Raw genomic sequence first — 26,451 nt, forward strand, 5'->3', positions numbered from 1 at the left:
TAAACCACACTAGGGAGATGTGTTAGTACATCTTTTGGCCATGTATTTGACCAGTCCTCTATGAAGAGCTCCATAGCTGAAAAATGGAAAAATAGCCAGAAAATCTTCTGTCACATGGCAAGATACCTTTTACTTTTAACTAAACTGAAGGAGGCTTTCTGAAGTCTTGCTAGCACCTACTGCCACTAATGAGAGTGTGTTCTTCTTCTAGATATTGATGAATGCGAGTCTAACCCATGTGTTAATGGAGTATGCAAAAATACACTAAGCTCTTTTGCTTGTGAATGTTCCCCTGAAAGTACTTTGGATACAACAAGAACCATCTGCATAGGTATTTATTCATCTAAAGATTATATGTTCATTGGTTGAAAATTTCCAGTGACATACAAATACTGTATACCGAGTCCAGAAAGCATTTAAAAATAACTTGGACAGATAAGTTCAGTAGAAAATGTTAAGAAAATATTTCTTTTCGCCATTACTGTGGGTACATAAAAAAATAATTTCGCTGTTGGGAGGGAACACAATGTGTTTTCATTTCAGATTTGAGAGAGAGAGGAGAGATTTTGTAACAAGCATATAGACACATAAGCCATCTCTTCAAAAGGATGCCTGTCTGCTACAAGGGGCACCTTCTTATGAAAATTTAACCTTGAGAAAGGGCTGGGTTTGAACTTGAGGTGTAGTCTAAAGAGCAGTGGTGTGTCAGTTGTACCACCCCAAGAATAGTCCTGAATGACACTATGGCTCTGTGAGTGAAATACATGGTCTTGGGAGATGGTAATATACTTTTGATATATAATGGCAATAAATTACTACTTCTCCCACTTAAGCTGTTTTACCTACTCTGAGCAACAAGCAGCAGGGGAATGAGAACTCTGCCAGTGCTAAGCATTTTGCATGGTGATATCCTGTTTTTTTCCCCCAACAGAAACTGTTAAAGGCACCTGCTGGCAGAGTATAGTGGATGGGAGATGTGAAATAAATATCAATGGAGCGACTCTCAAATCCCAGTGCTGTTCTTCACTGGGTGCTGCTTGGGGTAGCCCATGTACACCCTGTGAACGAGGTAAGACCATTGATTTATTCTCATGTATCATCATAACTGACAGGACGAGGACCTTATGAGACCATATCAGTACATCCATTTCCTATTTTTATCTGAAGGACTAACTGCTCTGGCATTTTAGTCATTTGGATTAAACCCACAAAAAGGACAATTGTTTAGATTTTCAAAACTATCCAGCACTTGTTTTACTCGCTGGATGTCTCATACAAAGCCTAGTGAACCATCTGAGCACCTTAGCCACATCACATGGAGTAGCAAGCATAGTCTTAATTTCTAATACCCAATATTAGTCCCACACACATTTTATTTAGTGGAGGTGTGATCAGTGGGGCTGGGAGGAGGTAATTTTGCCACTGACTCTATCTTGCTTGCCCTTTAACCTATCACAATACAAAATAAATTGCAAGAGGTCAGTGAAAAGCTTTTCTTGCAAAGATCACCAGTGCTCAGGACTTGTGCAAATTCCATCCAGTTCTGTTTTGAACTAAGCCAGTGACACTTCCATAGCAGCAAAATCATACGTCAAATGACATTAGCTAGTGCATTACAGTTATCCTTTTCTTAGTCGGGATGGGAAAGGAACATAAAAGTTTAGAATTTAGTGCTATACGTTTTTGTACTTTGATTTTATGGTAAATATATTTTGAAATTAGATTTATAGCAATTGACCACACCTATAATCTATCATTTGGTATATCTCATATCACTGTACTGCATTTGTCAAAATTAATGATATTGGGAACTTAACATTGGCTGGGCACATCTACATGAGACATTTATGGTGGAGATACCTAATTAGGTCCACAGTAAAGTTTCAATATCTATACATATAGCCCTATTAGGTTGCAGGAAACTAATAACTCCTCTTCAGGGTAGAATTTGTAAATACAAGTGCTACGCTGTGGTGGCATTCGTTGGTCCCTGCTAGCTAGCCCCACAGTAGAACATCCTTATGCCTTAGCCAGCCCTTCCACAGCACACCGAGCCAGGTTGGAGCAGCCCCGGGCGACAACCCCTGCTCTGACCCAGCTCAACGTGCTGCGGTCCCAGGCGCACATGGAGACATAGCACCAGGGAGCCATAGATTCCATCATAATATGCACTGAAGCTTATTCTTTCACATTAATTTCACATGTAAATGTGCCCACTATGTACAAACATTCATTTTTTACCAGGAGAATCCCCATTCTGTACATGTCTGTACATGTTCAAGTTCTTTCTCCAGGACCAAAAATGGCAGTTGCAGGAGAAAAACAAGCCAACTCAAACCAGGTAGAAGTCCTCCTGGGAGAGTTTCTTTTGGGGAGGAGGAGAAGGGAATGAATGTTTGTACACTTCAGAGACCAGGAGGATTAGAGCCAGGGGAAAGAGTCCTGTGCCTTCCCAAGACTGGGGTCACCCTGGTCTGGAGAAGGTGGCAGGGCAGCTGCTCCATCTGCTTCCATAAAACAGGAGAAGAGAGGAAGAGCAGCCACCATCTGCTCCCCACTGGCTCTTCATATGCTGAGGTCTCTGGTGTGAGAAGCAGGCAGGCACCTTTGCCCTCTCCCTTTGCTCAGGCACTGGAAGCTGAGTGGAGGCAGCAGCACCACAAGCCCTCTGCCCATTCCTCATACCAGAGTCCCCAGAGTTAGAAGCAGCTGGGAACTTTGCCCTGTTGCTCCCTTTCTTCCCCAAACAGGTTCAGAAAGGGAGAAAAGCAGCAGTCACCACTCCCTTTCTCTTCCCCCAACCTGCTCCCCACGCTTTCCTCAGATGGGATCACCATAGTCTCTGGAAGGCGCGGGAAGCAGGGGAGAGGGTGTGGCTGCAGGCTGAATGCCTGTACTGCTCTCTCTCCAAGAAATTCATTCCCACTGGTGGAAATTTCTGATAAATTTCCACTAGAAGGAATCTGTCTGTTCAGGGCCAGTGTAGCAGTAGAAGAATATCCTTAGAGTTCTACACTAAAAGCAGCTTATTGGCCTATCAGTATTGCATTGGAGGAAGTAGCCCCCATTGTTACACTTCCTAGATTACTCAATGGCATAGTGACTCTTGCATCTGAGTTGGGAGTGGGTTGAGGTTTTCATGTACTCCCTTGGCAGTTGGATCCAATTTTGTAGCAGAAATGCACCAATTCAGGGAAAGGTTGACCACTCAGAAATGTATATTCACTGCTTATTCTCTACAGGCTGAAAATTGCTCACATGCTGAAGTCTCCAGGTTAAATTAATCTTTCTCATTGCAGTGGAATTTCACGCACTCACACCAGTATTAAATTAAGATTAATTAAATTTAATTTAATTAAATTAGCCACTAAGGACTCAGTGGCTGCAATGGCTGTGACTTCAGAACAATAATAATTTAATGTAATTAAGTTGCTATGAATGGCATTGGAGTTATTTAACCCACTATTAGTTTGTTTGTGTAACTTGGATACATTAGAACTGAGAGAGGATGTAAGCAGACATGTGGATGCATTCTATTGTTTAGTTAGTTATTCCGTTATATGCTTTTATTACCTGACAAAATACTTCCTATAAAGTTCAGATTTCACATCTTCTTTTAGCTAATTAAAATAGGTCACCACAGCAAATTCTGGATTATGGTATTGTAAACAGTTCACATTCTGTTTGTTTTGTTATAGATCCAATCTGCTCAAAAGGATATTCAAGAATAAGGGGAACATTGTGTGAAGGTATTTATTTTTGCTTTTAAACACTAATCACATTCTGATTTTTTTTAAAAGTTGATGTTTTGGTTTAGTACTGTCAATTTACCACGGTAAGAATCCCAAGTCAAATTCTTCATTGACATCATGAGAATTACACTAAATTTGTTCTCACTGGTTTTAGAATGCATTCTTGAAGTCCAATGGAGTAGACCATTGTAATTCAATTTAACTCCAATCTCACACTTTTTATGCTATAAACTGTAGTACTGTATGGAGCTGGCTCTGCTTTATCAAACATTTGCCGTTTAGTGTTCAGCAATTCACTAGGTCAAAAATGTATGAAAATGCATCCATAATTATAGAACTGTAGCATTATGACATGTTAGATATAATCATTTTAACCTTTCATGAATACATAAGAATAAGTTATAATTTTTAAAAGGAGAGAAAAGAAAATCTCATTTAAATAATATACTTCTCTTTTTGTTACCATTTGTAATGTTAGGTTTTAGCCACTTTGCACTGTGTAAAATTGGATGTAATTCAAAGCATAAGTGTTTCTTGTTGTGCATGGAATTGGTGTCACACCATGCTAAAATGCTAATTAAAGAAAGAGTTGCTTTTTAAAATATGGTTTTTGTTGTGATGTGTGAGTTGGTCATATTATACATTGAGAAGCTATAACGCCAAAGCCCTCTTTCTTCCTCTGTTTGGGTTGATTTGGACCCCTGCCAAAGCACGGTATATTCCCATATATGCATCATCTCAGTGTCTCAAACTGTAGTAGGTCATCATGACTGACACAATCTGACATGACACTGCAGTTAAAATATTTTAAAAACAAATGATTCCCAGATGTGGCTTCTATAAAGAAGCACTCTTTTTTTTTCTTTAACAAAAAGAAAAGCAAACAAAGGAACACCCCCACACACATTCTTTGCTTTCCAAATCTGACTGAATACCTTGGCACATCAGTACTGCAGACCCAGTGTACATAACTTATCTGACCTCAGCCACACTTTCTGGACTGTGTAATTGAAAGAAAGGGCAAAAAATGGTGGCCCCACCTATCTCTATTCACCAGGAAAGGCTTAGGACATTTTCAACACTGTGAGGATTCTAAGATGTAGATTCAGTATTTTCAGCATTTCCTGTAGCAGCACTTCAGTTTATAACCATTAATGCTTTAATCCTTCTCAGGCCAATGGGCCATGGGAGCCCCAATTTTCTTAAACTAGTTATACATACTCTTTGTGTGTTGAAGTAGCATTTTAGGCTTTGTGAATCTAAACACTGATCAGTACAGAGAACTCAGGGACAAGCTTCAAGAAATTTACTAGGGTATTGGGGAAGGGGTCAAATGATAATGTCTACCTCCCAAAAGGTGACATTCAGTCTTCCCCTCCAAGACTGAAGACTAAAACAGGCTTTGCAGGGAAATAACATGAGGAGTGAAGGAGTGAAACTGGCAATCGCCTGTACTCTATGGGTAAGCCATGGACCTGTGAAGAGGCCCCAAATGGTATCTCTTCCCACCCAACCCCTCTCCACCAAAGCACACACAACACAAACTGGAGGAATTTTAGTCCATATGCCTAACAAATCTGAGCTACTGTCTCCTGGTATCTGTCTTCAGTTGTGGGATGCAGCTACATGGTTCAAGAAACATTCTGTTCTACCCACCTGTTTCCACTCCTTAAATTTTTCATACTCAATCTTGGACCGTAATATAATTTCTGAGACAATTTTCAATAAAAATGCTTAAATGCTGTTATATGAAACATTTGCCTTTTTCAGCAAGGCCAGTGTCCTGATATTGCTAATAATTTATTTATAATCAATCACCTTCAGCTGGTTGAGTTTATCCTCCTGATCATACAAAACAGTGCCAAGCTTACCACTTAAAAATACATTCAGGATACGCTTATGTAAACAAGATAAAATACAAGCTTCCTATGGATATACTGAAGAACTTATTAAAGGGCATAGGGTCAGATTCTTACTGTTTAGGTGCTGAAACATGCTGAGATGCATAGTGGGTTTTCACATATTTACATACTTAATGGGTGCATATACACAAGCTATTAATGCAGCTCAATAAACTCCAGTGCAGTTTGTGCCAGAATCAGTTGTTCCCATGCCCAGTGACTTCATATGCTGCCAGGGTGGAGCAGCTTCAGGCTGGCAGCAGGCTCAGGGGTCCAGACCTGGGCTCCAGGTGGCAGCTTTGAGCAGTGGAGGGGCTGGCTGGGGCGTGATAGTATCAAAACTGTGGAGCCATGTGGCTGACCCCCTGCAAGCCTGCTGCCAGCCTGGTGCTGCTTTGCCCTGGCTCAAGCTGCTGAGGTCCCAGTCACCATCCACACATGCTTTTCTGCACAGTAAAGGACTCTGCCGTAACATAGTACTGTCCCTGACAATACTGTCTTATGGCAGAATTAATTAATTTACTGCTCCCTAATATCGGCACACATGTAGATGGTGATGATTTACTGAAGACCTAATTAGTCAACTCTTGAGTAAAGAGCTCATGTATATGCACCCAAGGAGAATCAGGCTTTTGAAAATCCCAGTAGGCAGTTGTCTGCATCTGTCAGCACCTCAGTACTTCTAAAAAACCTGGCCAACAATGAATGTGCAATGGAGCATCTTTGTCAGTGACCTAATTTTGTATTTATGACCTAGATTTCAATAGACACATCAACTGCACAATAACAACGCTTAGTACCTTTAATCACTTGCAGTTTGCTGTAATTAATTAGTTTTGTCTGACTTGCTTAGCAAAGCCCAAGAATTTGGAGTTTTGCCAAATTCTGGAAGCTGCTGCTATTTTGTGTGACCTGCCCTAAAGCACAAATGTTGGAACCATCATATTCCTGTAATTTATGTATGTTCTTTGTTTTAATTATTTTTTTAAATAGATGTCAATGAATGTGAGGTGTTTCCCGGAGTATGTACCAATGGGCAGTGTGTCAATACCGCGGGATCCTTTGTTTGTCAGTGCCCCAATGGAATGACTTTAGATGCTTCTGGACGGATGTGTCATGGTAGGTATTAAGCAGTTACTGTTCTTTTGCTATTGTTGGGGAGGTAGGGGAAGCCCAGTCAAATCTCTATATGACCAACAAAGATTTGCAGCCCCCACTTGTAAAAAGGAAAATAAAATTTATTCAGGGCAGTTTTAAAAATGGGTCAATAATGAGAGGCAAAGCCATTCAATTTTAGGTTGCCAGTTCAAATATAGTTCAGTTGCAAAAGCACTTTATCATTTGGTGGCCATGTAAAATGGCACAGAAGCATTGACCCAAATCCTAGTAGAGAGATGGTATCTTAACACCTATCAGCAAACCTGATGCAGCTTGACATCTTTTATTGGCAGCCTCAACTGGAGACTAATAACTTTTGTCTTTAAAGATAGTCCTTCCAGGCCAGGGTTAATGTACATCTCAGTTTGATGAGGCCTATAAAGCTGCTGTATATCTATGCAGGGGTGTAGGTTTTTCATCAACCTCCTGGATACTAGAGATCATGGACTAAACATAGACATTGGATTTTTGATACATTATAATCTGCCTGGCAACTGACTCCCCAGCCCAGCCGCTGGCTTCTTTACTTTTCATTCCATCCAGGAAGAGCACACACCAACTGCTGCAACTTCCTTAGCCTGACGAAGGGTTTTTGAACCCGAAAGCTTGCTTAATAACTATTCTCCAACTATTTGGGTTGGTCTAATAAAAGATATCAAATTCACCCAAGGAACCTTGTCTGTATATCTATGCAGCATTTGTTTGTGGAGTACAGCAGAATATATTGATTTTAAGTACTGCTTATCTTCCATTCAGAAAATATTCACCAATTTTAATAATAAATGTCTAAGCTTTTAATACTAAATGACAAAAGCATGGGTTGTAGCAGAGCTACAACCCCCTCCCTAATCCAAAATCAATCTTAAATGCTAAACCATATTAGGTTTATTTAATCTGGAAATGTTAATTCCAGAGTTTAGAGCCACTAGTCGGGGGGGGGAAAGAACTATACATAATCTCTGCATCCTGACCAGGCAAGGCTTTCTGAGAAGGAGTTTTTGAGAAACAATACCTCTGCTGTTCATTAAATTCTCATTCACTTGCTCCCTCTCCCACTCCCTTCCCTCTCAATTTTCCATCAAATCATTGTTTAACTACCCAACAGACATTCGTTTGGAGAGCTGCTATCTAAAGCATGAAGATGAACAATGTACATTGCAAGTACCAGGCCGGCACCGAATGGATGCTTGCTGCTGTTCTGTGGGTGCGGCATGGGGCTCTGAATGTGAGGAATGCCCCTTAAAGGGAACACCTGAATATTCTGCTCTTTGTCCAAGGGGACCTGGGTTTTCTACTAGAGTAGAAATAAATGGAAAGCCATTCTCCAAAGGTATGTAAGGTATTTTAAAATAACTTTTAAAGCACTAGCAACAAATACTGTTGGTTTTACGCAGTTTTTACTCTTCCTTTACTTTGGATAAACTTCTGTGGCTTTGGAAATTTCAGTGGGAGTTAAGAATCTCCACTTCAGGTACTTTGGTGGATCCGGTTGCATTTCATAAGAATTAAGGCCAGAGGGACATTTGATTTGACCTGATTTTCTGTATGTCACAAACCATAACAAACTCAAAGACTCTGTTTTATGTAAAATATTGCAGCCCTTTAAAAAGCAAGATGTGTGCCACATGCATGGAACAGAGCAGAAATGAGTACCACCAGTGGAGTATTAATGGGACTTGCACAGTGACATTCAAACATGTTCCACAATAACTGCTTCTAGCTTAAGTTACCGATGTAGATTAAACATTATATGGTCATAAAGGCAAGTGGATATTAATTTGTTCAGAACAGACATTTAAGGAAACTGATTATCTGAAAAACAAATGCACTGAAATTTGAAGAAAAGGGACAAAAGTAAATGAGAATGGCGAATGTTGCTGATTGTTTCAAACTTAGATTCATAAGCAGTTACTAGGCCATTAATTATCCATAAAAAGTATGACATGTGCTTTTATTTATGTTAATTATTTTCTATGACTCATGGAAACCTCATTTTTCTCAGAAACCAGGGATGGCGTGGTTCTTTTGGCAGTTCTCTTTGGCTGCCATGGGCCTGGTCCAATGCCCACTGAAGACAGTGAATGTCTTTCTGTTGACCTCAGTAGGCTTTGGATCAGCTTATGTTAGACAAAGAAGCCAATATTTGTTTAACAGAAGAATCTCAGGCAGCTTCAGTGATATGTGTTAGTGCTTACCTCGTAAATGGAACATAATCTGAATTCTTCTTGTGGGCTTCCAACTGTAAAAGAGGATGGGCTTGTCAAAAAAGTGATATACTGAACTCTGAAGGATGCTAGTCCTTTGAGCTGCTCCCCTGTGTGCTCCTCAGTTGTGTGTGTTAGAGAGTATACTAGCATGGTTCCTGTTTCCTTCTTGGAGAGTGGTTTCAGGGAGTGAGAAATCTGTTCTGTTAAATAAAATGCCAAAACCTTTGATAACCTGTTGCCTCGATGCTTTAGAGACCCCCTACTTTAGGGTGCTGGATTAGAAAAAGAAAGGAGATGAGAGGTAAAAAGGTTTGATTAGATTTCCATTGCAGGAAGGTTCCTATTAGAACCTAGTTGCATTAGAAATGTTTCTGGTTATTAGTTCAAAGTAGATTATTTTCCACTTCTCAGTCAGTGTGTAGTCGCTTTTGCTTTGCTCTTCACCAACATTCAGCATTGTCTCTGTAGGTTTTTGTATTCACCTTTACAATTAGGAGGAGGAATAAACTGGCTTAAATATTAATAAATTCAACAAGTGCATAGTTACAGATTTCCCAAAACACCTCAAATCATTCTCTGAATCTGTTGCTGTATTGTTGCATGTAGGTTGTTTTTTCATTTTTAATATGGAGAGAAAATATTCATATCCAAGTGAAACTTGGACATGATGAGCCCCACAGTTAACCCATCAGTGAATAGGATTAAGGATACCCATCTCTAAATAATTTTGAAATCTGTGAGTTAAAGGATTAGAGAATTGCATAAGAATTGTTGTCTGGATGCAGGCAGTTTTATGCATCAACTGCAGTTCCAGTTTTCAAAAAGTTGTTCCTTTCTGCTGGAGATTTTTACTAGCCTAAACCTCTGGGAAAGGTATTTAACCATTCCTGTTTAGTAAAATCAAACTGATACTAAAATCTATTAACATTTTGTTTCCTTTTCAGATATCAATGAGTGTAAAATGATCCCCAGCCTTTGCACCCATGGAAAATGCAGAAACACTATTGGCAGCTTTAAGTGTAAATGTGACAGCGGGTTTGCACTTGACTCTGAAGAAAGGAACTGTACAGGTACAGTGCTTGGCTAGCAACTATCAGGAAATTGCTTTTAAAAGAAAACATTGATTTGTGATTTTATAACATGCACTCAAACTGTTGCTTTATGTTGCAGATATCGATGAGTGCCGCATATCTCCTGATCTCTGTGGCCAGGGGAACTGTGTCAATACTCCTGGGGATTTTGAATGTGAATGTTTTGAAGGATATGAAAGTGGATTCATGATGATGAAAAACTGCATGGGTATGCTTTAAATGATGTACTAAAGATGGGACACAATGGCCATGTGTTTGGCTTGTTTTTTTATAGAGCCTTGTTAATTTGATTATACTTTTGGAAACTGAAATAGGACATGTTTTCATCAAGGTTCCTCTATATATACTGGATCAGCACATTTACCACAATAGGTAAATCAGGTTGGTTTTGGATTTGCAGACGTCATTAGTTAGAACCGTCAGTTGAGTTTGGTTCCATTTATCTGGAGTACTGAAGTTCAGGCTTGTTTCCCCACAAAGAATGGGGATGCCAGCATACTTCACATTCATTGGGCTTGGGGCTTGACATTTTCTATTTTAAATTAATCTAAAGTGACAGTTACTTAACTCAGTTGAGAGCTGACCCTGAAGAGGGAGCTTAGGTTTCACCCCAAGAATGAATTAGCTACTTCTCAAGGTTGCCAAAGCACAAATGAACAAAAGGCAAGGATTCTTAATTCATCCCTAAGATCCCTATCTCACAGATTGTGGCATGGCATGATTAGCATGGATTGGCAGCAGGTTTTTACTAATGTTGTCATTGTGAGCCAGATTGAGCTCCCAGTTCCTTTGACATAAATCAAGAGTGTAGAAGGCAACAGATTTTATTTGGTTTCATTAAAGTGTGCCTGAGAACAGAATGTGACCCTTTGGAGCAATGAAGAGAAGCTTAGTTAAACACCAGTATAAATATTAAATAATGACTGATGCAGAACACATACGGCGACATGGGGTTGTGATGTGAACCCAGCCCTTAGAATTTTATCCATTGGTGGTGCAGGAGTTGAATGGGTTCCAGCAAGGATTAACAGAGAGACAGGTAAGGCCCTTACCTAGCATAAATATCATTTAGCTCCTGCCTCTTCATTCGTCAGAACCCAGTAGCTTCTTATACAGCCTCTTCCTGCTGCCTTTGAAGCTGATGGCTGGGTCTTGAATCAGCCAAAGGAAGCTGGTGGACCTGTAATGTATGTTTATGTAGGAAAGGGAGTGGGGTAGGAAAAAGTAGAGGGAGACAGGGAAAAATGAAGACACTATCTACAGGGAAGAGAGGAACAGTTTTGTGTACTTTCTGAGGGAGTGGGGCAAGGTATCTGGGAAAAGTTTGTCTCTCTTGGGGTATGAAAAGGAAGTAATATCAGTGACTGAAAGGGACTCGGAATACTTCTTATAGAAGACGAGATATTTGGGGAGGGGGGAGGGGATGCTTGTGCACATATTTGTGCATTTGAAAGCTGAAACACACATTTGTTCTTAGCACCAGCAACGTATTCTGTTACATACACAGACAGTTACTTCCTACAGTGATCTGTGCTTTCTTTTTGCAGACATTGATGAGTGTCAGCGGAATCCTCTTTTATGCCGTGGTGGAACTTGCATAAACACAGAGGGAAGCTTTCGCTGTGACTGTCCTCCAGGACATCAAATGGCTCCAAATATTTCAGCGTGTGTAGGTATGATGGTGCAAGTAAAATTTATATGGCATATGGTCATTTGTAAGCTTACATTCCCTGCCTCCTACCATCCATGCATCTATGACATTTGCTCATTGTTGCACTGCAGACTTATGTCTTCCCTTTCTCTTTTGAAACAGACATTAATGAATGTGATTTAAGTACCAACCTGTGCAGAAATGGACATTGCGTCAACCTTATTGGAAAGTATCAGTGTGCCTGCAACCCTGGATATAAGTCTACACCTGACAAATTATATTGTGTTGGTAAGAACTTGATCCTTTGATTACTAGTGAAGACAGTTTACAAATTAACACTTGCCTCTTACTGAGAACAGTTGACTTATATATTATTCTCTTTAATGAAATGACTGCTCCTGAATGAATAATTTAGGGTTTAATATCAGACTAGAATTTTTGGGAGTAGCATTCCTCCTTTCACGCAGGGGATTTGGACCAGATGACCCATGAAGTCCTATCTAATGGTATGATTCTGACACTCTAGTAGCATGCAGGATACTGAAGTGTGAACATCCTAGTATCTGAGATGCTTTCAAATTTGGTCTGTTTGTCTCCATTTTCCTTCCTATTTGCTTGGTATTTTGGAATAGTTGCAGTATTTATGCTGTGTAATTATGTAATAATTAGCATTTCAGTTAATTAACTATTAGATATAAATTAGATATAGTTAATTAACTATTAGATATAAAACAGCGTGATAATTTATACCAGCCCAGCCGCTGGCTTCTTTACATTTCATTCCATCCAGGAAGAGCACACACCAACTGCTGCAGCTTCCTTAGCCTGACGAAGGGTTTTTGAACCCGAAAGCTTGCTTAATAATTATTTTCCAACTATTTGGGTTGGTCTAATAAAAGATATCAAATTCACCCAAGGAACCTTGTCTGCCTATGTCCGTAGACCAACACGGCTACAACCTACACCCCTGATAATTTATAAGCAACTTAAGTTTGAATAAGTACAGGAACCACTGAGGTACATTGTGTTATTCCCAAGATCAGTATTTTATTCACAATTTGCCATGTTTAAGGTTGCAATGCTTTCCTTTTTCATGTCCTTGTGACGAGGTATTTAGTGGAATTTGCATATTCCTTGGAATCTGACAGGCCATGCTGTGAGTGCTTCTGCTGTGGCCTGGAGCTTTTGACTTCTGTGCTGTTGACTGTACTTCTTAGTGCCCACACCACCCCAGCTCCTGCAATGTTTTGATAGAATAGAGTACTGTGTATGCTCTGAGCACATACCTCCTCACATCTAATCTGAAAATAGCTTAGCCATATGGTTTTCCACTCTCAGTTTCCTTAAAGCTAAATAAAAATCTGATATATAGGCAAAAAAAGTAGTTCTGATCCTATCTGAAGTGCTCAGCCAGATAGTTCAGGCCAGCCTTACAAACCCACATAAGCAGTTCCACTGATTTCAGGGAACTCGGGTACTGTAGGAATGGAGCTATGTTAGTTCCTGTTTCAGGGTGATTTGCATGTGCATTCAGATAAATTGACATAAATCTCACTCCCTTAATAGCTAGTGCCTATATCCAAGCATGTTCCCCTATATTCACTTGGGTGTAGTAGAGGTGCATGCAAAGTATGTGCAAGACCAGAGACTGGACTGATGCCCGTTTGAAAATGTAGTCCAAAATACATCTTTGAAATGCACGTCCTTTTTAAAATAAAGGTTTTCCATATGTGTTTTTAACAATACTTTTTTTCTTTCTAGATATTGACGAATGCAGCATAAGGAACGGTGATTGTGAGAGTTTCTGTACGAACTCAGAGGGCAGCTATGATTGTAGCTGTAAACAAGGCTTTGCACTAATGCCCGACCACAGGACTTGCACTGGTAAAGCAGATTTGTGAGCATGTGTACTGAAACCTTTTAATTTTTATAATGAAAAATGAAGTGTAACTTTAAGATTACAGCTTGAAACTATCTACCATCAGTTATACTAAGTAGCCTTCATTATGTTTCCTACTTCCTTAGGAACAGTTTAAAATTCTGAATTGACTATTTTATGACAAATATATTTCTTTTTGGGCACATACCATGTACACTAAAAGATAAAAGTATATCCAGATGTTTTTGACTGAAAGAATTTGCCACACTCCTTGGATGAAATTACCTATGTCACAACATCACAACCGCAAGTTAGATTTCTAATGGGAGTCATTTTCTTGCCGCTATATATATGTGAACGGATGTATATGTGTGTGTGTGTATGTGTGTGTCTGTGTATGTCATGGATTTTTTGCAGGTATAATATTATATAGATATAGATATAACTATATGTCATAGTTTTTCCTGCAGGTATTTATAGCTATATTAGTTCTAAGCTTGTGGCTTTTATGAGAAAAGATAAAAGTTTGTCCATTGTGGGTGTGGGAGCAAAAACTATTTTATCTTGTGTAGAAAGTGAATTTTCTCCCCTAATGCAAAATATTCTCTTATGTATTAGACGCAGGCCTGGGTTCAGAGTTGGCCAAAAGACTTCAGTTGCCTCAGTAACTCTTGGGGGTACAATCAAGATCAGTAAAAAAGGCTGTTTTCAAAGCGAGGTGAACAATGCAGGAGCTTACAATAGTCACACTAGATATAGGTATACAAAAATGATTATGCTGGTGAGAGACTAGGTAGAACTACCAATAGAAATTCATTATCCTGTTTTGTAGCTGTGTAGTGAGCAGGTATTCTTATGGTTGGAACAACACTCTCCTGTACAATTCCTTTTTTCTTCCTTAGCAAAATATGACTGCCGTATTACTCTATAACTCTGTCTTTCTCAGACCTTCTAAAACCCAGTTGGCATGAATCTTTCTTAGGCAACTTTCTTATACTTTCTGCAGAGATTTTTAGAAATTTCTGAGAGCAGCAATCTTCAAATATCTGAAGTGCGATTATAAAGAGGATTGAGATAGACTTTTCTCTGTGTCTCTAGGGAATGGAATTAAGAGCCTCAATGGCCTCAAGTTGCAGCAGAAAAAATATAGGTTGGAGGTTAGGAGGAACGTTTCTGACTATGGGAGTTCTCAAGCATTGGAACAGGCTACCAAGAGAAGTTGCAGAGTCTCCACCCTTGTATATTTTCAGGAGCTGGTTAGACGCACACTTTCCTGGGATGGTTTAGTCAGGGATCATCCTGCCCTGAGCAGTCATCTGAACTAAATGACCTCATGGTCTAGGGGCAGACATTCAAAAAGCCCAAGCCTCAATTGATTCAATCTTTGTAGGTTACTCTAACCTGCAGGGATTGAACTGATTTGCAAATGGATAGACATTCACTTTTGATTCAGGAAATGCAGGCACATACCTGCAGTGGCTCATGCTAGAAGCTTGGGGGTGCTAGAGCAGCCCTCCCTTTCCTCGCATAGTGCTGCGCTGAGAGGGGGATGTGGCCAGGCCCCTGGCAGGATGCTGTGATTAGGGTGGGGTTTAAACTCCCACCCTGGCTTGCACTGTCCCCAGCCAGGGTCTGCCTGGAGGGGGAGGGGGAGGGGGAAGCAGCCCCACCAGGGTTTCCCCCATGCTCATTGCTCAAGGGGTGGGAGTGTTGCCAAACCCCAGCCCCTGGTCCCGGGCTAGCACTCTGAGGCAAAGGGGGGTGGGAGGGAGGGACAACTGCTTGTGTGGACCTCATGCATCTGTTGATGATACTGAGCTTTGCAATCTCCCTCTCCCTGCTTCTTCATACTGTCTGCAGCAAACTGACAGGCACTGCATTCATTGCAAACCAGGTCATTTCTCACACCTCTCTCTGTCCACTGTTGAACACCGACAGCAAGCCAGCAGGGAACTTATCAGAATACAATGCTTATCAACCCATCAAGAAAACAAAGTCTCTCTTACTTTGAGCTCTACTTCAGGGTAGGGGGAAGCCAAGCAAACATTGCTGTCTCCCGGCTGCAGTCTCCACCTTAGCCAACTGGAGCTCCAAGTAGGGAGAAGAGCGACAGGGCCAGCCATGCTCTCTGGAGCAAAAAGCCCAGCCCAGCCCAGCCCAGCCCAGGGCTGAAAAGCATTCTGGGATGCTGAGAGACTCTGACTTAATTTAAACCAGGAAGGGGTCTGGGACAGAACTTCCATAAAACACTTCAACCCAAATCAGTTAAGTCTGATTACTACATTCAATTAGGTTTGTCTTAAACCAGTTTCAGCCATTTTGAAACTGGTTGATGTGCACTGAATTTATATGCTGTTACAGGTTTTCACCAGCTTCTGATCACTTAAACTGGTTTGTGTGTAACTTCTGTCCCAAACCATGAAGTCCCTTCAAGTCTTACTTTCTTATGATGTTGTGCTTATAGTGAGAAACTGAACAGTAGTTATACTACACAAATACTGTACCCCATTTCTGATCCAGGGAGATGATGGAAGCTTGCCAGCTGCAGCTCAAGCTAGTTTCTGGTCTCTTCTACCCAAAATCTCCTTCAGAGTGGGAAAGGAACATCAGAAACCTAATGTAATTAATCCCTGGAAATACAGTTGCCTTTACAATTTGATAAATGGAGGTCTGTCTGCACTGAATTAATAGAGCAATCTCACATTTAGAATTCATAAATATTTATAAACCTCAGGCTAAATTCTCATTTTCATTAAGGCCACTGGATAATTCTCTAAAGTACTGAGGCTCTAACTCTAATACTTAACATGTATTAAATGTAATTTACTTCCCCTTCAAGGTCCCTTTATACCCTCAGAGCTCTGGGAAGTGGCCTCATTGTGAATGAGAAATCATTAGAAAGCAGAAATCAACTAGAAAAGTGTGAATTTGACTGACTCAAAGTATTTCTAAATCTAAAATATTTAGATTAGAAATATTTTTCCCTTGTTAGCAGAAGTGGCTCCATTTCTAGCACAGGCAGCTTTGCATCGAAAATTTGCCAATGTTCACATATTTAGGCATCTTTTCAATGGAAAATAAGAGCCATTTGATCAAAATTGTGTATAAAGTGAAATCTAAATCCTAGTAGCAACAGCACCGTGTGTGTGTGGAAGGGAGGGAGGGGAGACAGCTCTTCTCTGTTTTCCTGTTCATGGCTTGATTTGAGACCAAACTGACTCTCCCAGCATGACTTAGAGCAGTTCTTAGGGACCCTTCAGCTCCACTAGCTGGGGATTGATAGAAAACATTTCCCTCTACTCTACTCTGTCTTCCCCAGGCATTCCTATAACACTCACACAAAGATCCCCTACATTAACAGCAAAGAGGAAAAGCATTGCCTTCCAGAATAGTTCAGTAAGAAGACCCTAAACCAGGGGTGTCAAACTCATCCAGCCCCATGCAGGCACTGTGTGCAGCAGGCACCCTGGACTGGCCCCACATGTCCAGCCCTGCGTGCCACATGTGCTAGTCCAGTGCCACAGTGTGTGCGCAGTGCTTGGGTCTGGTCCAGCGCACACTACATATAGTGTGCTGGTCCTGTCTGAGACCCACAGGCAGCACTGTGGGCTGGATGATAGGGCTCTGTGGGCCAGATGTGGCCTGTGGGCTGTATCTTTGACACCCCTGCCCAAAACTGAGGATATTGTTTCTGCAAACAGGCATAAATAAAACCTCAAAGTAGGCTTTAAAAACCCATAGAACTCTAGAATTAAAGTCCTCAGTTTCATAATTAAAATATATATATATATATCCTACAGACTGACCTTTACTAAAAAGAGGGAATGGGTTTTTGGTGTTTCTGGTCAAAAGTTTACTTTTTCATAGATGTGACCACAGGATTTTGTAGTCAAATCTGACTTGGTTGAAGGACTTTAGCAAAATCTGAACTGAATTATGAGTCACTTTGTATTTACACCTCTCCAGTGTTCTGAAAAATAGATTTTCATAAACCAGACTTTCACACCTACCCCTCATCATACTATCTTGTTACAGAGTTTTGGGTGCAAAAGCTGACATGCATACCAATGGAACTTAAAATTCTACAGGCTCTAGTTTTTCTGTTTTTCAATATTTTGTCAATGAAGTAAAAGCAATCAATAATAGGTGTATGTTTTTACAGTTACAAAGTTAGGATATGATACTGCAAATCCCTACTCATGTGAGCAGTTAAACTGAACTCAATCTGAATGAATAAGGACGGAAATGAAGGTGCATAGGATCCTGGCTATAACTACTTCAATATACCTTCTAGTTCTTTCTCTTTCTGTATTCCTGTCATCTTTCAGTATAAAAAGAATTGGACCTGAACAGGCAGTTTAGTTCTGAGTGGTACTTCACAAGGCAAATATCAGTAGGGAGGCAAATAGGAATATGAAGCATATTTCTCTCTCGGAGAAACTGAAACTCAGTCTCCTTGTACCACTAGATTTTTTTTAATAAAGTAGTTCCCATTTGCAGAATGAATAAATGCTTATGAAGATAAATATTATCAATTTCTATTAAATTTGTAAAGATTAGATTCCAGATTTTAGTACCAGCTTCTTATTTCTCATGTAATTGTGCATCTGTAGATGATTACTTTAGCACTTTGCACCTGCAATAACTTGTGAGCACAAATATTAATAATTAGATAATGAACTCTTTCTCTACAAATTGCATAGGCAGATATCTAGTTATGTATATGTGTATGTAATACTTTAAAAGCAGAAACCAGCAAACATGGCAGAGGGTTTGAGTAGACCTCTAACTGAAAGTCTATCCTAACTGTTAGCTGGTGTCTTTTATACTCCTTGCAAAGGGTACCAGTGCTACCTTCAGCACATGATGATTATATGCATACATGTTGAATTGTTAAAAAATTGCATACATATTTTAGGACATCGGTTGCAAATCTGGCCCCAAAAATCTTATATAATGAAATGAGAAAAAGTGCTTGTACCACTCAGTAGCCATCTATGATAAATGTGTGGTTCTACTGTATGGCATTATATGAACAACAGAACAAACTTTTTTTTTTTTTATACTGCCTGCTGTTTAGTGATATGAACTTAGTATATTGAACAATGATTTTATATTTTCAGTTGTTTGCGCGCGTGTGTGTGTGTGTGTACATGCACGTAACAGCATATAAAAGCAACATATACATGAACAGTATTTGTGTTTTGTCTTTAACATCATGCCTGAAAAGAAGTCTTTGCAGAATGTATTCCTCCATAATAGAACTATTAAGAGTTCTGTTCATTTCAATGGCAGGTCAGGTTTGAATTGGTGAGGTTATGCATAAATAATCAGTTCAATTAGGAGAAACAACAGATTCTTTGTCAGCCAGTTGATTTTCCCCGTCCCCCCCAAACATGAATGTGATATAGCAGCAGGTTGGTAAATATAAAGTTCTTTATGTTTGTAAAATAAGTTCTTTATGTTGGCGGTTCCTTTCCCCATTTCCAGAACTTATTTTGCATGTAAATTCTAATTTTACTTTCAAATCAACATTTCCAGTTTAATGTGCATGTTAAGATGAAGACTGACCAGTCAGCTTTTTTCCATGTAAGAGTTTGCTTATCCATGCAAAATACTAGGCCCAACCATTTCTGTTATAGAAAAAGAATAATGAACTTAAGATCCTAAGGCAAACAGTTGAAGTGAGTTCATTTTCTGCAGCTGCACAATTACTAAAATCCACAATAGACCAGTCTGATAATGAGTTACACCCTTTCCCTCTGTGAGAGGGTTCTCAATTCATGTCCTTGTTTTGTTGATTTTTTTCCATGGAATCGCTAAGCAAATTCTTGGATCTTGATCATACTGGTATAAGTTGTCTGCGACAAAGAGAAATCCTGAGTGTTTAAAAGAAGTTCTAACGCACCCTTTGGATTTTGAAAAAGTCCAGACATTAGGTAGCAGCAATAAAGCAGGAAAGTCTCCTGTTCCTCAACTCGGCTGAAGTCAGTGATGGCCAACATAATGAGAGAGAAACATTTTAAATTATGGAGAATCTAAATGTATTGGCAGACTAGCCAGGAATGGAGGAAAAAATACAAATAACTAAAGATTTTAATGAAATAAGCACATACTTTTTAATCATTTGAAGATGGTGCTGATTCTGTTTGATCTTGCTTATGTTCATAGGCTGTGGCTCCTGTTGAAATCTATAGGAATTTTGTGTGGAATAGCAAGTCTGCATCCAAAACCTCCAACTATAACTTGGTTGTGTTGTGTGACAAAGGTTCCATAGTATTTGGTGACAGTATGCAAGCCTTGCTTCCATTCCCATTGGGATGAAAGAGTCCTTTTGCCAAAGGGCTAATTTGTGCAATGCTGTATTTGGCTTAATTGGAAGATTTAGTCTTATACACATTTGTCAAAATCATTGACGTTTGTTTGTAGGATTTGGTGGATTGTGTTTCATGACAACGTACACACATCTAAAGTATATCTTAATCTAAACTTTCCCTGTAGACATTGATGAGTGTGAAGACAATCCTAACATTTGCGATGGAGGCCAGTGCACAAACATACCAGGAGAATACAGGTGTCTTTGTTATGATGGATTCATGGCATCTGAAGATATGAAGACATGTGTTGGCAAGTGAAAATATCTCTGTTCCCTACTCTTCCTAATAATCAGTCTGGTCTGCCTTAGTTGAATAAATCTGATAATAAGATAATCAGTTTATTTAAAATATGCAAACAAGCAGGCATATTAATGATCTTCCTAGCAAGACAGGCAGATGATCAGGTGTTTTGAAATTGCACCTGTAGACTATGGAAATATTTGCTGAATTATGTGCATTTGAAAAAAAAAAAGAGCTGAAAGGAAAATTTAAGTTCCAACACTATGCTAACTTGACCTCTTCCTCAGAGCAGACAAAATGGTGACATTGTAAGAGCAGCATTTTGTTATGATTCATTTGACTCACTAAGGCCACATACACACCTTAACTATTCAGATTATCTTGGTCAAGAGCAGAAAGAATCTGTGGGTGGTGAGCTCTTTGGCTGAATTAGGGTGCAAGAATTGTGAGATACTCTTTGGAGTTCCTTCCAGAATGCTCCTGTGTAGCTGAAATCAGAATGGCTCTGTAGGCCAGATTTGCTAGAGACCCAGAACTAGACTGGGAAAATTTTTTGCTATCCTAGTCATAGCACTGGCCAAAACTTGCCCCCAGGACAAAATTATGAGAGAAGTTCAACACTTTGTTGAGATCCAAGAATATAATTTTGTTTTTAAAGTTTTAAACTGAAACACATTTACTATAACATTACAAAATATATTTGGAAAAAAATATATTGAGAAAAGTCAATAGGTCAAATTCATCATTGAATTTGATCTTTTGAATTTATTTAGGAAAGTTGGAAGTAAACTGAACGTAAGAGAAGGTAGGAAATGTTTAAAAACACACTAATGTGGCAGTGTTAAATCTGATTTGGCTATCTGTCTTACATTGGCAAAGAATATTTAATCTAATTCATTTTCTCTATGGATACAGATACATTTTTGTACCAATGTTCATATCTCAGTGACTTTGTTAGTTGCCTTCTAAGAACTTTGTGATATAAATCTTAAAATTGTTTTTCAGATGTTAATGAGTGTGATCTGGATCCACACATCTGTCTGAGTGGAACCTGTGAGAATACAAAAGGCTCGTTTATCTGTCATTGTGACATGGGATATTCAGGCAAAAAAGGAACAACTGGATGCACAGGTACATTTTAAAGTCAACAATTAACAATTGTATAATTTGAGATTCTCTGTGTCCTTTTTCTAGCTTGCAGAATCTCTTTTGGCACTGTATGATTGCAGTTACCGCTATGAAATGTTAAGTTTCTCGGATGTACTTGCTGAGTTGGAGTTATGCTAAGTTTGTTTGGCATAATATAGGGCCTGATCCTGCTCCTATTGAAGTGAGTGACAAAATTCTATTCAGAGCAAAATTGGGCCCATTATTGTATGCCTGCTGGTAGGACAGAACAGAACCTGCAATTCAGCGTAACATGATGAGACCACCAAAGACCACATAAAGACAACCACACTGGATTTGGATTAGGAAACTGTATACTGTGTATGCAAATACTAGGCATCCTATCCAAATGTTACTTTGGCAAACAGTAGTGGCTTGAAAGATATGCTAAAATACATTTTCAATTTTTTGAGAAGTGGCAGCAGTACAGATACATGACTAACTGAATTATATCAAAATATTTCTGCTAAACCAAAATATGTATTATTTCATATCTGGAGGCAGCCAACAGTGCTGAGATTCAAGTGTGCAGGCTGAGAGGGCACTAACATTAATAATACCCTATTAATAATAATAGTGCTAGCATCTTGAGCCAGGGTGCCGAGATTCATAGGCTTTGCCTAAAATATGAACATAAACATACATTTCATTTCATTTTCAATACAGATCTAGCATAAACACAGTTCTGGCAGTCTTTGGAAGACAAAGCATACATTCTGAAGTCTGCCCTTATAGAAGTATATTATTAATGTACAATATGGGTCCAAAATACATGATGCTGAGTTTTCATATGGCTATATGGACAGAACAATGTGGGAGATGGTGTTCTACCTCATGTGTTGGACTCTGCATGAACAGTTTTGCATTAGCAACAGCTGCCTTTTACTTGCATGTGAACTGATCTAAAGCCAAGAAACACTTAGTTTTACCAATGTTTCAGCATTCTTTTTCTTTATTCTAAATTGTATGAAAAGATACAAAGCTTGCAGCTCTACAGAAGTACAGCACCCCTGTGCTGCTCAATTACTCATGGCACAGCTATCACTCTCAGGGTAATGAATGGTGATGAGACAAATGTTGTCCTGTGACATCCCCAGGGCTATGCTAGTGGATTAAACAGTAAGGAAGTATTATGTAATTGGTAGGAGGTAGAAGGACAAAGCAAGGCCCTGCCGGGAAGGGCTCTGAAGTGTTATTCCCAGGGGCAGTTTCTGGAAATGCCACTAGCCTGGTGACATCTGGTGTAGTTCAGAGTAAAACAAAACAAACAAACAAGAAAACCCAACTTGAGAACATATCCCTTGCAGCCTTGGTTTAGTAATAGGAGAATGGAGGCAAGGAAATCTCTCCTTACAGATCCCTCCAGAATCAAGCATGAATATCTGGACAGATCCAAACTGTCATTTCTGCTACTCTCTTTTGTGTAATATTCCCTCAGCCTTTCCCTCCTATAATCACTTGCAAAGTACTTGCCTTTCAAGCAGCCCCTCCCACGTTCATTGGTTTTCCTGGTCACATTCAGATGCTCGCAGGACATGAGTCCCTCAAGTGTCCTGTGTGGCTCATTTAACCACAATGGCATATACCTGCTTCCAAGCAGAGGGGCTTGCTAGACTGAAGAGCAGCCAGAAGGCTGAGTGGAGAGGGGAGGTGACGGGTTATGGCATACCAAGAACACTGCTTTATTTGGGTGAGATAAGTGGGAGTGAGAGTCTGAAGAGCTATTCTGCCGGCTTTGCAGGGTATTGGGAAAGGGGAGGAAGAATGCCAACCCAGAAGGAGCTACTATGTGCTTAGACTCCCATGAGCAAAGCAGGGAAAAGCAGTTCCTGTGAACCACCAGAAGGGGTACTACTAGGCAAATACAGCAGAGCTGTATGCAGATGCTGCACAGCACTACTGAGGAGCTGCAGCTGTTTGCTATGGCTTTTCATTCAATGTTGCCACTTCTCTGATCAGCTGTGATCAGAAGACCCCTGATAAACTCCTATTGATCAGGGAAACAGGGCCTTTGAAGGAAAAACCGCAGCAAACACCTGAGCAGTTTGTTCTGAATTTTGCCACTTGCTGTGAATTTAGCAGGTTCTGAACTCCCCGGATGGGAATGATCTGGGTTCTGTTGCATCTAGTTGAGTAAAGCAGTGCCTCCAGGCAGAAGGAGTTGCTGCAGTCTGTGTAGATTGTGTTCTTTGAGTATAGGAAGGAACGGACTAGATCTACATGGAACTGATCTACAGTGCAAATCTTGGTCAGTTTGTTAGTTCAGTCTGAGTCAGAGCATTACTTCAGGAATTCAGCTAAGGACAGAACAAAATTAAATACAAGGACATCTCAAGATACTAGAACAGCATAAACTGCAGGTCAAGTTCATTCTTACTATAATCTGATAATGACATTCTTTTAATTTACAGTCTTACATTCTTACACACTTGGTCAATATGCTACTGCAGGAAGCAGCTAATGGTCAGCAAATGAAAACCTTAGGCAAGTGAATGCAAGGGCTAGTCTGTAAGGATACCAGGTATAAAAAGAGAGATAGAAATGAACACTTTCCAAACCAAAGGCTTTCAAAGGGGAGTTCCTCATCGCAGGGCAAAGTGAGAAATAAAGTCCCCACTAGTGTCAAAATATGCACATTCCCACACATTAAAATTAAAAACACGGTTTGTATATAGGTCATGAATTCCCAGTATTGTTGCTTTTTTTTTTTTAACAATCCTGATGTCACAGCTGACCTTCTTATGCCCAAGTAGGTGAGTCTCATGAGAGCAGTATTTAGTGTTTCTGTCACAGAGGGATTCTGTATATTTCCAGACCAGCAACATGACAAGAGTGCTGAATTATTTCCTTGTCAGACTATTCAAAAGCACCCTTGGTTTTTAATAACAAGTATTCCTGTGGAAAAAAAATTACAAAAATGTGTATGAAGCTTCAGATGGGAGGTTTTCTGCTTCATGAGAACAACTAAATAATATCCTCTGGGTTCCATTACAGTTTTGTCTAAATATTTCAGCTCCCTTGTCATTACTTATTGTTTCCATTTTAACAAATAAACATGTTTTTTTCCCCAATCATTTAGCAGTATTCAGAATCCACCCACTGCCTTACATTCCCATCCCACCCACTTTTTTTTCCCCCCCCCCCCCCCCCCTTCCTCAGCAAGAATGTGGACAGTTTAGCTTACAAAAAGTTTTATGCAAAGATATACATTGCTTCTGAAACCACTTTGTGCAGAGAACTACAAATATTTTTATTTTTATTTATTCTCAAAACTGGCTTCCCCGTGACTGGCTTAGGTCAGCTAATTTTAATTTTTCATTCTCATTTTAATTTGTAGTTCTCTGGATTTACAGTGCAGAAAACCAGCTTATCTGCTGCTGCTCTGATTTTTGTAAAACACTCTTCCATGCTGAAATCATCTGAGCCAAATTTCTACCTGAAATTATACTACATGTAACTTGGTGGCAGAAACAGGCCCCTATCAATGTCACCAGGTTCTAGGGGCAAATTCTAGGACACCATCCCAGATATTCCACGGACCGACAAAAGTGGAAATAATTTAAACAACTTTTGGTTCTGGTTGGTGCAGCCACCACAGGTGGGCTGTTTAGCTGTGTTGAGAAGCAATTAACTCCGATGCTGCACACATTGGATTTGCTCCTGCCCTCTTCAAACTAATTAGTATAGCCATGTTCATGCAGTGCTGCACCAGCTCAGATCAGCTTGAGTGAGAGGCAGAACAAAGTAGCCTGGCACAACACCAGGTAATTGTGGCTATGTTGCTTGTAGAAGCAGTATAGCCATATTTACACGCAATAGCAAGGACCATTACCTTGCATCCTCTGAGCAAATGCAGCAAGATGCGCTGCAGAAATGTCCAGAGGGTTCAGCCAACTCAGGACCAATTTTAAAAATTCCCATTTTAACAATCTTTTTGAAGGAGTGGGGCATGACCCTGGAATTCAGGTGTGGCCCAGAAAATTCAGGACATTTACTTGATCCCATCCTGTCCCTGCTGACCATGTGCAGATCCTATGCATGTTCCCATGCATGGAACTTGATCCGAGTAGAAGTTCCATGCATGGGAACATGCTGAGAGACACACAGCCATGTCAGGGTAAATTAGGTCACAGGCAACACTCATAAACTGACAATCAGTCATAACAATGCAAGCACAAGTTTGTGCCAATAGGGATTTTAACTGAGCCTGAAGATGCAGGATTTATATTTCTACACCATGTTTCATGAGCAGAAACAGTAGGGGCAGGAAATTCTGAAACATGATGGGCAACCTAGAATTGAAGGAGGGGCTTTGTCTGCTTCGAGACATAGTCTTGTGTCTAGTGACTACCTCTCAGATGGAGAACGTGGGTCTTGTCCAGTATTCCTGAATTAGCCAGTACTCCCACTGAAGCCATTCGGAGTATTGACTGACTAAGGAGGAGGCAGTACAAGGGCCTCTTGTTTTTATGTAATCTGGAAATTAATAAGAGTAAAAATAGCATTCTCCATTTGTCCAGGTGTTGTTAGTAATTATGGATGAAGGAGCAGTCAATACCAATTGTTAATTAGCTGCACACTTGAAAACAAATATGTTGACAGAGAGGACCCAAAAAGAAGGCCCTGATGCTCTTACTCAGCATCACACCCATTGACTTTGAGAAGCCCTAGCATTGTAGCTTGTAAAAAGTTCTGCATTCTGAAACCTGTCCCTGCATCTGTCCTCTGTTCAATAACAGTATGCCATGCCTCGATCTGTTGGCACAAGAGAACTCTGGTATCAGTGGAACAAATGCATTTCCTCTTTATGGACATTTTTACATGACACAGGGGTTTAATTCTCCCTAAATTGAAGCGGTGTTTTTTTAAAAACACTGCTTCAATTTAGGGTGAAGTAAACCCCCATGTCATGTATACCCATGTTGGAGCCTGATCCTTACCTGCCTCTCTAGTGATGGGGAGAAGAGAGAGAGCTGCTGGTGGGCAGAGTGGACCCTGAGATGTGGGGCTGGGGGGGGGCTGGGGGTT

General features: G+C 40.0%; 1 protein-coding gene across 1 annotated transcript in view; it reads left to right on the top strand.

The window, feature by feature from the left end:
- The window catches only part of FBN1 (fibrillin 1), a 242,811-nt gene that overhangs the window by 146,872 nt on the left and 69,488 nt on the right, over positions 1-26,451 (top strand). The window contains 12 exon segments of the mRNA XM_014522437.2: positions 212-331; positions 932-1,069; positions 3,699-3,749; positions 6,647-6,772; positions 7,917-8,141; positions 9,963-10,088; positions 10,189-10,317; positions 11,657-11,782; positions 11,923-12,048; positions 13,522-13,644; positions 20,141-20,266; positions 21,262-21,387. Of these exon segments, the coding sequence (XP_014377923.2) occupies positions 212-331; positions 932-1,069; positions 3,699-3,749; positions 6,647-6,772; positions 7,917-8,141; positions 9,963-10,088; positions 10,189-10,317; positions 11,657-11,782; positions 11,923-12,048; positions 13,522-13,644; positions 20,141-20,266; positions 21,262-21,387 (1,542 nt within the window).

The sequence above is a fragment of the Alligator sinensis genome, unplaced genomic scaffold, assembly GCF_000455745.1.
Source record: "Alligator sinensis unplaced genomic scaffold, ASM45574v1 scaffold814_1, whole genome shotgun sequence".
NCBI lineage: Eukaryota > Metazoa > Chordata > Crocodylia > Alligatoridae > Alligator > Alligator sinensis.